The sequence below is a fragment of the Rhinocladiella mackenziei genome, assembly GCF_000835555.1.
Source record: "Rhinocladiella mackenziei CBS 650.93 unplaced genomic scaffold supercont1.5, whole genome shotgun sequence".
Classification (NCBI taxonomy): domain Eukaryota; kingdom Fungi; phylum Ascomycota; class Eurotiomycetes; order Chaetothyriales; family Herpotrichiellaceae; genus Rhinocladiella; species Rhinocladiella mackenziei.
Window position 1 is genome coordinate 3,113,634 of NW_013550600.1, and position 12,013 is coordinate 3,125,646.

A 12,013-nucleotide genomic window follows, 5' to 3' on the forward strand; every position below is an offset into this window, starting at 1 on the left:
GGAATTCAGCTGCTACCCTGAGACCGTCCATTCGAGCTTCCAGATGCTGTGGATTGCTGGACAACGCGCCATCCAGAGTGAAAACAACTCTTGCGGCCGGGATACAGTTGCTGTGGCCGAGAGTTGATAAGTGTCGGTGGTGGGAAGCGGTGCCAAGGCAGCCAATCGAGAGTGGTAATCATTTGAACTCACGTGATCATGTTTCGGCGCCACTCGGCTGTTTTTTCCCGCTGCACCGTCGTTGCACAATATCCCCCGAAAGGGGTTTGTACTGATGGGAGAGTTCAAATTTCCTTTCGTCCTGAACACTTGAACAGCAGATCTTCTTGTTGGATGACCATACGACTCCAGGTCGGTGCTACACAACCAGTTCTGCACGGTACTCAATCTCCAGTAAGGTGAGTGGCATCATGGAATCAATATCTTCCAGTTCTCATTTCGACGCTTTACTCTTCGTGTGATGAATAAATATGTCCAATCAAAAGCATAGTTCAACTGAGACCGCAATTGTCGTTGAATGAACTCAATACCATCATTAAATTCTGATTTTGAAATGCCCTTATCCTACCTTCCTTTTCCGCAACATGATCCGGACATGATCTGCTAACGATAGCTCGCCTACGCAGATACGGAGTCATAGTAAAGAATGCGTTTCTTTGATCTTCGCTCGCATTCTGTCCAGTCTTCCGTTTCTGGAAGATTTCCCCCTTTGCTTCGAGATAGTCTTTTCCCCCCCAGATGAGCCGGGTCGGCTATCACTGTTGGGGTCGTGGCCAAGGAAACTGACTGGGTTTCTCTGGCGTAAAGATTGTCGACGAACCTTGATCATTCTTCAAGACTCTGGCTGGCTTTACGGGATTGAAACCGGGATGGAACCCCGAGTTTCCAGAAATAGTCCCGAGGTAGATTTGGGACTGGCCCTTCCCTCAGCTCAATCCTTTGGGCCTCAACCCTAACCTTGCGCAAGTAAAGTAATGCACTCGAAGACGGCGCTGGCCAGGATGTGCTTTGGGGAACTGTGTAGCGCACACAATGGTGCAAATACCAGAGTTTTTGATTGTCAAGGTGGCTTGTACAGAACTTATCCAAAAGCAAGGAAGTATCTCAGGGGCTACGGATTGCGTCCTTTTTTCGACCCAATGGACGGCCAGAATAGGTGTCTACAGTACACGCCCATGACTTGTCACGATGGGCAACATAACCTGTTCCTTAGAGCTTAGACATAAGCTCGGGATATGATCGAGCCGACGAAATTTTCTTCGAACCACCTTGCTATGATATTAGCAAGCGAGGCGCCAATAACCCTACTACCGTTCCAGCCACAAATTTTGGGAACTTTCGACACCTCGGCCCGAACGGAGGAGTCACAGCGCACAAATTTGCCGTATCAGATACGAGAACATGATGCACGGTACTCTCGCGCACCAAGATGACTCTTGTGCCCTGCTGGTTGAAGCTGGATGCTGGCGTTCAAAGAAACTTGAGGCTATCAGTCGACGCACGACACGAAGCGATTCCAAGTCACGAGAGAGCAATGCTGGCACAAGAGAATGCCACGTCAACCTGCGACTTCTGCACGATGGAAAGTGCCAACGGTCTTGTCACCGCAGTCACACGAACGCGAGTGGTTGAAGATGCAGGCGAGAACGCAGAGTGCCAGCAAGCGTGGGAGTCCGTGTCAGAGCCCGGACGGCGGAGCACCCCATGAGTAGCGAATCGAAGAGTTTCTCGATGACAGGGCCTGGGTCATTTCCATCCAGCCAGATGAACGCATGCTCCCCTTTCCCGACACGGACGTACAAGCAAGAAGTGGATCCGAGGCGGGCCGTGTCGACCATAGCGGGCGAGCTCGAGGATTTCCTCTCTCTTCCCACCAAAGCGCCGTGCATCTGTTTGCTGCGGAAAAATGGGGCAACATGCCTGAGACTCGCAGCGGCATTGGATTCTGGCTATGCGCTGTTGTGCAACCAAGCAGAGCGAGGAACGAAAGAAGGAAAATATGGACTTGCACACAGTCCACATCCGTGATCCTAGTAAGCTGCTGCAAGCCCGCGACTAACTCAACCCTCGACCCACTTTCTCTTGGTTTTCCCTCCCACCGCCCTTTTCCTCCCACTTTTTCTCTCTTCCTCCCTCTCGTCCGTCTCCTTTAAAATAGATATCTCACCACCTCTCTTCCCCTCTATCTCCTTCAACTCTTTTTCTTCCTTCTACATCTGCCCATGCACGTGAGCGAACCTCGTCGATGACAGCTTTCTCACAAGACTTTTTTGGACATCTTCAATTCTTGCATAACTATCCAATTGGCCACCAGAGGATCCCACTACTATTCCCCAGGAACATCTACCCAGGATAATCCCAGGATTGTTGCACTTTTGCCTGATTTTCTTTTCTCAATCGATTCCCAGGAATTGTTAACCAGGATTGAAACTTCGACCAGAACACAGTCCGACAATCCATAACCAGCGACACATTCTCCAGGTACTATCATATTTTTCTGTTTTTCTCTTTCGCAAGTTATTTCCAATGCCCTCTAACCGGGAAGTTGACCACCGTCGCTCTCCGTGTTATGGCCCTATCCCTATGTCATGTTTCCATTGAAACCCGTCGCCTGCGCTCTCTAGCTGTCTGGCTGATCGGGTGCCATGATGAGAGTGTTGACTGTCGGTCACATCTCGCGGCAATTATGATGAAAGTTTCAAATCGTTCGATGGGACTCTTCGCCCGGATCATCCTCTGGAATGGAACATTTTATCCCGGAAATATCTTACCCCTTGGAATATCCCTGGACATGGCCTCCGTTGGATTAGGACCGTTTTATCTCCATCTTGGATATCCCAGGGTTTCCCATCAATTGGATCCGCTGCCAATTTTCCCGTTGAGGTGTAATGATCAGCTTTGGCCATCTTGTCTTCGAAAATCGATTGCGCAACAACTGAAGGCCGCTGACCTGATCTCTTATCCCGGGACCATGAATCCCCCCCCTTGTGCTGTGAAGCCTCAACCCCAGGAGTACTTGTCGTATCACGCCGCTATGATCCGCGACTTCATGGGTTGACATTATCCGTGCCCTGCCTACCGCGACAGCCTTGTTTTGTTCCGGGATGTCTCTTGTTTACGACGATAATTCCTACCTCCCTACGTTGACGCTACACGACATTCTGATGGAGTTCGATATTAACCCCACGTGTCTTCTCGGAACACCGGCGATATCGCCCTCCATGATCTACATTACTTGCCAACTTGTGTCTCGACCTCGATTTTCGCCAATACTGGATCGACGACTATCGTAAATCCTGGAGCCTGGATGCCTTGAACCAACCACAGACCTGGTGCTATTGGACCTCCTTCCTTTCCACTACCCCATTGTCCACATTCTCATCCTAGATGCCTGCGTTTTGGCCCTGTTTCGATACTGTTTGAATGTTGCGCATGTGATGATGTCGATGAAACACTAACTTGTATCGTCCTGACAGAATTCCCCAGGACCGGTTCTCCAAAAATGCAGTCAAGAACAAGTCAGTCTCCCCCCACACTGGCCACTCATACCCAAGGACTTCAAAACCGGATACCCAGGACTATGACTGTAGTGTCCACGGATTCTATGGCCTTCACGTCGGCCGTCATGGCTGAAGATTTTCCCAATGCGAATTTTTCTTTGACCTCATCTTCTGGATCGCGCCGGGATCCTGGGTCTAAGTCCAGTGCCCTGTCCACTGGATCTTACTCCGACGGTGATGACATTTTCCCAATGGGCTATTCCTCCATGCCCACTATGGACAGCCCATTCAACATGCCCGTGATGTCCAACCTGGGCGGCTTTGAGACCAACCCAGCTTTTGAGTTCCTGGCAGAGGATGTTCTGTCAGGTGGCAATGCCCCAGACTTGAATCTCGTGCCATCGCATTTCCATGGACAAGGCCACGCACAGGACGGTTTGAATCCCAGTTATATGCTCGTGGATGGATCCGTGTACAATCCAGGAATGATGTCCAACTTCTCTCCAGATCTGCCCTGGCATCGTGTTTTCACACCACCCCCCGAGGAATATGTCCAGGAAGTGTTGCCGCACCATTTCTTGTCTGCCCAGTCTTTCGAGGAGGAGCCATGCCAAAGTGACCGGGAGATCGCCATGTACGGGGCTAACACCATCCCAAAGCCGCCGTCTTATAGGTCAGATTGCCTGAAATCCACCAATCCCCTCCCCCTTTTAATTGCTGACCCGAGCAGCACTCCACGACGAAGTTTGGTTCAGCCTAGGCCAATCCGATCTGCATCCGAGCGGAGTGACTCGTCCAGTGAACAGAGCACTTCCACAGTTGAACCCCGGAACTCCAAAGAAGACTCGTTCGACAAAGTCAAGGCCAGAAGTGACCCTCTCTATGAAGCCAAGGCCGACAAGGACGGATTGTACCACTGTCCAATGTTCAAGGAGGCCAAGTGCACCCACAAACCAACGAAACAGAAATGCATCTACAAGTAGGTTCAAACAAGCCGTGAAATCCGAATACCGTCTAATATACCTCCCCCCGACAGCAAATACCTGGATTCCCATTTGAGGCCATATCGTTGCAAATTCGCGGACCGACCAGAATGCGAGGATGCCAGGTTTTCTTCCAATGCTTGCCTGTTCCGTCATGAGAGGGAAGCCCATGGACTACACAATCACGGAGTGAATCCTTTTCTGTGCAAATTCCCGGACTGTGACCGAGCCCGCGAGGGGAATGGATTCCCTCGACGGTGGAACCAACGTGACCACATGAAACGAGTTCATGACTATGTTGAAGATGACTCTCCCAAGGATCGTTCTACTGCTCCAGATCAGGCCAAAAGAAGAAGAGCCCCCGCTGCTCCTACATCGACCCCCATGAAGAGATCTGGCTCGTCAGCCCATGCCAAAGCCCAAGCCCTGGCCGGTGCCGCTATCCCTTCGCGGTACTATGGTCGTACCATCAGCCAAGCTCGATACGCTGCCCCACGTACGTATACAACTGGTTCGATGCAGGATTGCAGTGCGATGTTCTCTCCCGTGGGCAAATTATCCGGACCATCCAAGGATTCTCCAGCATATTCCAGGGCTTATTCTTGATTTCTTTTTCTTTCATCTTAGTCAGATGATGATTCCGATCAAACCATGTCCATGTATTCCCTGTGCAAACCATCCGGAGGCTCTTTCTTTACCAGTTTCTGATCTTCCAAACCACCGACCGGTACCGGGAGTGGAGCCAGACCACCTCTGTGAATAGACCAAGTACCCTGAGGCGCTGCAGAACAACTGTAGTCCAAGTTACCACCTGGGCGTCAACCTGGTCGTTATCTCGCCATTGAGAACACTCGCTAGATTGTGATCCAGTTACGCGACAGTTTTCCTTTTTGACAGGTCCACACCCTCCGGGCAAGGGTGTTTTGTTACTTTATGTCCCTGGACAGGCCACTACTCTTTTCCTAAGGATTCTCCGACGACTTAAAAAATGCACAACGTGACATCGCGAGAACAGGTGTGCTGGAGGGAAGTGTCCACGCGTCAAGTGCATGGGCAAAGAGGGTATCAATAGCGTTTCTGTTTGATAGATTTCTGGGCCGTGGTGGTGATAGCTGCTTTGAAATGTATGATAATAGTCATCAACCTGAAGACTAGAAACTTATAATTCTGCCAACACGTTGTTCTCTTGCGTTGCTTTATGTCCCTAGTTCTCGTAGCTGATGACAGGGCAGTTAAGCTGCAGTATCCAGGGGCACTCGCAATTTTGTTTTGGGCGCCCCTCCCCCCCCAACCCACCCAAAAAAAAAAAAAAAAGTTTCGTAGAATTTCGACTCACCAAGTTCGTTATGCCAGTGAGTACCTCAAGCTCCTTTTGCTTCCTGACGTTCATGGCATTGACCCTTGTTTGGTAGCTGGTAATAATCACGGGTCTTCCCTGCTCAGGCAAAACCTACCGAGCCCAGCAGATCGCCGCAGAATTGACAGCATTCATCTCTTCTGAGTCGACGCCGTCAAAACGAACTGTCCAAATCATTCACTCTCACCACGCTTCCTCAGACGAACCCTACGATCCCAGCAAGCATCAAGATCCAGAAAATCTCCGAGACCAAATCTACAACAGCGCAGCTCAGGAAAAGACCACCCGAGCGGCAGAATTCTCGGCGATCAAACGAGCTTTGTCCAAGGACAATGTCGTGATCGCAGATGGCCTGAATTACATCAAAGGCTATAGATATCAATTGTGGTGTGAGGCTAAAGCTGCGGGGACGAGATGCTGCGTTGTCCATGTTGCGGCGCAAGAGGATGAATGCAAAAAATGGAACAAAGAGAGGCTGACGGCATGGGGCCAGCTAGACGACTCTGAACAAAGTGACGAGGCTGCTGGGGTGGGGAAGCACGCGCCTGGAAAGCAAGGGAAGGATATACTAGGAGACCTGGTACCTGAGAGTCACACGGCCATATATGGCGACCGGGCCGTCGAGAAACCCAGCAAATCGCGGTCTTCGTCTGTCGACGGACTCGACGGGGACGACGATGGAGAAGAAAGAGGAAGACCACCACGACAGAATGACGACGCCGCGACCCTGAAGTCTCTATACGTCACCGATGACAGAGGAGACCCTCTTATTCCTTCGCCGACAAACCAGTCGATCCCCCTTGCAAAACAACCAGCGTCCTCCTCAACGCACATTTCACCACCTGCCCCGACATGTTCACCCCCTTACTCGCCTAGAACGCTCCTCTCTCTGTTTATGCGTTATGAGCCCCCGTCCCCCTTCTCGCGCTGGGACACTCCACTTTTCACCATCCCGTCCAGCGACCCTTGCCCACCAGCGCGCGATATCTGGGCCGCGCTTTTCCCGGGGCCTTCAAAACCGACAAGCAAGAAGTCCATCTCGCAGCTCCCACCGCGAGGCTCAGCGGACAGGCTCGCGAAACCACACCAAGTCAAACCGCACGCGGCGACCGTGCTGCCGAAAGCTACGACCTCAGACGCCTTGCAGACCCTAGAGAGTGCTACGATGGATGTGGCACGGCACATCCTCGTCAGAGCTCGCGAACAGGGTCTAGCGGACGGCAACGACGACGGCGGCGATGTTTCACTATCTGTACCCATCGCAACCCCTGACGCGATCGCGCAGCAGACGCCGTACGAAGCGACGCTACATATCCCGCCAGGAGCCACACTCACGCAGCCACTGCTCCAGCGTTTGCGGAGGAAGTACACACAGATCCAGCGTGGGAGCATCGCACATGGCCAAGGGTACGTAAACGGACGGCGCGCCGTGGTCGAAGGGTTTATTACGTTTCTGGACCGAGAATGGAATGATGACGGGTAAGTAGCAGGAGGGAATGGTAAAGATGATAATGGGGATCGGATTTATGATTCCAACGCGAGCATGAAGTAGGCAGTCAAACGAGTCCTGTCGTCGTGTCAGAAATTGAAAAAGTCTGGCCTAGGACAAGGATACAGAGAGGCAAATATAGAAAAACCTAACAGTGTTCGATTTCTTCGATTCATCTGCAGCTCTAGGTAGGTGACGGACCTAGGCCTAATTGTATCTCCTAAAAGCTCTCCAAATGTATTGCTCGCTCATCTATCGCATATCATGTTCCTATCCATACCCAAACTCCTCAAGCCATCGTCAACAAAAAGGACAAAGACAGTAGACACAACCTGCCCACTCCAAAGGCGCTGTACACACCATTCTCCATTGAAATGCATCGTCGTTTTCTTTCCATTCCGTCAACTAAAATGCAAGACTCGTCGGTATCAAGACCTCGAAAACACAAGTCTCTCCCACCGGTTTTGGCATTGTCGAGGGTAAAGATAATCAAGCGAAAAACAATCCTCTAATGATCTGACGTGAATTCCGTTATTTCATCAAGACGATGTAACCAGAGCAGATGTCGAATCTAGGGTATCAACCCAAAAACCAAAGCCACACTCTGTCTAGGAGAAGACAAATTATCAAGAGTGGGGATATAAGCAAAGATCGAGAAGAGTAGTGTGGGATTTCTTTGATAAAGCGTAGTTGCTCAGAGCTTCGAAGCGCTGACGACATGTGGTGCATGTCTCAATAGTCCGACATAAGGAGACAGTTCCGTTGCGGTGTAGCGGTGCCTCCCTATTCGGCCCGTATCATTTCCATGGAGACAGAGAATGGCGAGAGGCCAGCCGCAAAGTAGGCGCCAAACCTGGAAGAAGAAAGACTCCAGACGGTGTTCGGGAGAGAGTTTGCCGGGTGATTATACAAGAGATTATGCCCAAAATTGTTGCCGTCGACCACATGTTCGTTAGACTCTCGTCGGCACACCCAGCCCACTTCGAAGGGTGATTTTTTAAAAAAAAAAAAAAAAAAATTGGGTGAAATGTTGTAAAGTGAGGCTAGCGGATGACAGAACAAACGCATGTGAAATGGCAATCGTAAAGGACAGGGCGATATTGTAGATGATGTCCTCATAATGATACGTCTCCGAAATCTCGCATTAAACAAGCCATCTGAGCGCGTTTTGCGGCCTCGGCCAGAAAATCGGGAGGCAGCTGTCCTGGATTCAAGGGGTGTGTATGGGCAGGATGGCCCTCTGCTATCGAGTTTGTATGTGGATGTAGTTGATGCTTCTGCATATCTTGATTTATTTGTGGTTGTTCAGCAAAAGGCTGTTGCTGGCGCCGTTGGGCAGGATAGCCAAGGTGCATTTGTTGCGCTGTGTATGGATTTGGCTGGGAATGAGGACGGCCAAAGAAAGGTTCCATGTCTGCCGTTGAGGGTGATGGTAATGGAGCGTGCAGGTGTGCCTGCTGTTGTGGTTGATGGGACATGAAATGCGACTGTATCTGAAGGTGAGGCTGGGGCTGCTGGGGCGTGGGCGGTGGTGGAGGAGGATTAAGAGCGTCACTGATCGGACTTGGATGAGAACTCGTCGAGGTACTTGAGGGCTGTGAAAGGTTATTGGCGAGAACAGGAGCAGAGAGATTGGCGCTTCTCTGCTGAAGTGGTTCTTGTTGCGAATGTGATGAGATTCGAGCGCTCCTACGAGGATAGTTGCTCATCTTTGTACTTCGAAGGCTCAGGCTGTAGGATTGTTGTTTCAAGAGGTGCAGCCGCTGAGCAGGCGGCTCCTCTTTCAGGTATTCTTTTTCAGATCGAGCGCGCGGCAGCCGATATTGATATCTTGGTCGAGACGCCCGAAAAGGAAGATATCGTAGGTAAATTAGGCCGCAGGAATGACGAAAGTTGTGTGTTGGGTTTGAGATACGGAGGGTACAGCACCAAAAGGAAAATGGCGAACTGAGATCTCGCCGCAAGAAAGGCCGGAGGGCCAAACAAGGTGCGAATGTTGGGAGACCTTCGTTCTACCTAGGAGTGGATGCGTTGTTTGAGCGGTCTGACCACCCAACCGAAGTCCAGGCTGCGCTTCGGGTTCGGGTGCGAGTCAGTGACAAATTTTCCCGTTCAAGCTCTCGGACGACGTTTGGGTGGCTGCGAGATTTCGTGGGGGGAGATGTGGAAGCCTGGAGGTGCGGGGCAACTCGATTGGGCGACGAGGACGGGCTGAATGAGCTGATCGGTGGGGAGTAGCCCACGGGCTGTTAGCTGGGACCTCTGGTTGATGAGAGGGAGCAGGAGAAGATCGAGGAAAGGATCGAGAAATGAGGAAGGGGGAGAGATTATTGGGAGGGAAAAAAGAAATTCAAGTGACCAAGAGACAGCTTTGAGTGCGATAACTGCTGAAAAGTACACAACCCACGGAAGACGGGCAGAAGCGGAGGCTGCTTCCGCTGGGCATTGGATTCCGACAATGGGCCGAGTGACTTTACACGTCCAATACCGTAATGTACCAGCTGAGGGCCCCAATCGACCAGTGTGTTATTTCGGAACGACTGCAAACCTACCCAAGTACCGAATTGCCAGTTCTATTTCTCGGATGACTTTGAAGCCTACGATACCTGCTCCTATTACTGAACAAACCCCCGAGCAAATGAAGCACCAGAAGGCTTCCTAGAATTGTGGCCCTGTTCTGGTATTTTTCCTGCACGGTACATAACGAAATACCGTCCCCTTTTTTATTCTTTCTACAGTTACCATCTATTTGGCGATTTGGGTGACGCTTACCGAATGCTACAGTCAGCCTTTTGGAGACCGGTGACTTGCCCCCCCACAGATTCACCCGCAGCCTTTCTCCTCTGCTTGACCGTGGCCATTAGGCATGATCAAAGTATCGACATTCACCCCCCCGGTCAGGCCACCTCTGTAATCCACTGGGCGAAAGTTGCTCGCTCTTATCACATCAGCATGCTTCAGCGTGGGTGACGAAATGATCTGTGACTATTATCGAAGATCGCTCGCTTTCAATCTCCCATGTCCATCTTATCGCGATCGCTAAGTGCCAGGTACGTACAAATAGCATCTTCCACCCTGAACCTTTCGAATAGCCGAGGCGGGCGCCTCATACACATGTCAAGATGTCCTGGTTCATGTGCTACGTCCCAGATACACTCTTCATTGGCGTCGTCGGACACCATAACTGATATGCCGACCTTGTGGTTTCCAAAAGTCGGAGATGTCAGTCCACAATGTGGGCGTGAAAGCTGTACCGGTACCTAGGAAATTGTCAATTCCTCGGATCATTGCACGTGTGCGCCAAGAGTCCGAGGGGGCTCAAGTTCAGGCGGGTCCAAGATCAACATAGAAATTTCCTTGCACCATTTGTGAACTGTCGTCCATACCCATCCTAAGTGGACAATCAATGGACGATGGTAGTGATGATGGTCAAGCCTCAGAGTCCCTGGACTTGTTCCAGGAGCCTCCAGATTTCTACCAGCCGGACAAACCAGCAACCTTCACCAACTACACCTTGAAAAATGGTCACACCGTCACTCTTCGCCTCGTTGGACATAGTCCTCTTTGGGTGTGATATGATCGTCCAATGTTTCGATTCTCTCGCTCGGCTAACGACTTTCAAAGGGCCATTTGCTTTGGAACGCCGGGCAGGTCATTTCTCAGTACTTAGAAGATAACGCCAGACAGCTGGTGGAAGGGAAAGCAATTCTGGAATTAGGTGCTGGTGCTGGCCTCCCTGGTCTGGTTTCAGCCATATTAGGAGCCAGAAAAGTTGTCGTGACTGATTATCCAGATCTTGAGTTGATTGTGAACCTACGCTATAACATTCAGCACTGCGATGCCATCGAAAACAAGTCCGCCATTGTCGCCGAAGGCTTTCTCTGGGGGAACTCTGCAGACTCCTTGAAGGCCCACATTTCGCCAGCTGCCGGGTTTGATCTCTTGATTCTCGCTGACATTCTCTTCAATCATTCGGAGCATGCGAAACTTCTCTGCACCCTCCGAGATTGTTTGAAGAAGACCATGGACGCCGTAGCACTGGTGTTTTTCACACCCTATCGACCTTGGTTGCTTGACAAAGATCTGCATTTCTTTGAGCTGGCACGTGCCGACGGATTTGTGGTCAATAAAATCCTAGAGCGCACGATGGATAGGGTGATGTTTGAAAATGATCGAGGGGATGAAGAACTCCGGAAAACAGTCTTTGGGTATGAAGTGAGGTGGCAGCCGTGAGATTTGCATCCCAGCCACTTATCACGCCGATTGATGCCAACAGCTTCGCTCTTACTGCCCCCAATAACAACTGGTACCAGATTCTGCCTCACCCCAGATTTTGCATGGATGGAAGTCTCGACCTGGCTTGGAATAAGATTGCCAACGCCTGTCAACATGTGAGAACGTTCGTCGGAATACTTATATCATCACCAAACATTGTTATCTTACAGACACTTCGTCCAGAGCTGCAGTTCATCGGGAATTACTAGCTGGTACCGGTAGACCTGCATGGACAAAAGATGTGTTCTACCTCTAGTCTTCTACTTCCCGTCAGCAATCCAATAGTCCGTCTTCAACGGATTGATAGTGTCGCAGGATTTTCTCCCTCGTCATAAATTCACCCTCATTCCTCCTCCGACACCATGTCTTTGAGGATGCGACTGAAAGAGTTGTGGCCGAGCAAGATATC

The 12,013-nt window shown here is 50.8% G+C and overlaps 3 protein-coding genes across 3 annotated transcripts; 2 read left to right on the forward strand and 1 right to left on the reverse strand.

Moving 5' to 3' along the window:
• Window positions 1-3,625: 3,625 nt before the first annotated feature.
• Z518_07617 (uncharacterized protein) lies at window positions 3,626-7,323 on the forward strand (the record flags this gene model as incomplete). The annotated part of the gene is made up of 3 exons (XM_013415746.1): window positions 3,626-4,479; window positions 4,537-4,979; window positions 5,927-7,323. 3 exons carry the CDS (start codon window positions 3,626-3,628, stop codon window positions 7,321-7,323), a joined length of 2,694 nt encoding a protein of 897 aa, XP_013271200.1.
• Window positions 7,324-8,444: 1,121 nt separating this feature from the next.
• Z518_07618 (uncharacterized protein) lies at window positions 8,445-9,038 on the reverse strand (the record flags this gene model as incomplete). The annotated part of the gene is made up of 1 exon (XM_013415747.1): window positions 8,445-9,038. One exon carries the CDS (start codon window positions 9,036-9,038, stop codon window positions 8,445-8,447), a length of 594 nt encoding a protein of 197 aa, XP_013271201.1.
• A 1,697-nt stretch (window positions 9,039-10,735) lies between these two features.
• On the forward strand, window positions 10,736-11,562 carry Z518_07619 (uncharacterized protein; the record flags this gene model as incomplete). The annotated part of the gene is made up of 2 exons (XM_013415748.1): window positions 10,736-10,897; window positions 10,954-11,562. The coding sequence occupies 2 exons, from the start codon at window positions 10,736-10,738 to the stop codon at window positions 11,560-11,562; spliced, it is 771 nt and encodes a 256-aa protein (XP_013271202.1).
• Window positions 11,563-12,013: the final 451 nt, after the last annotated feature.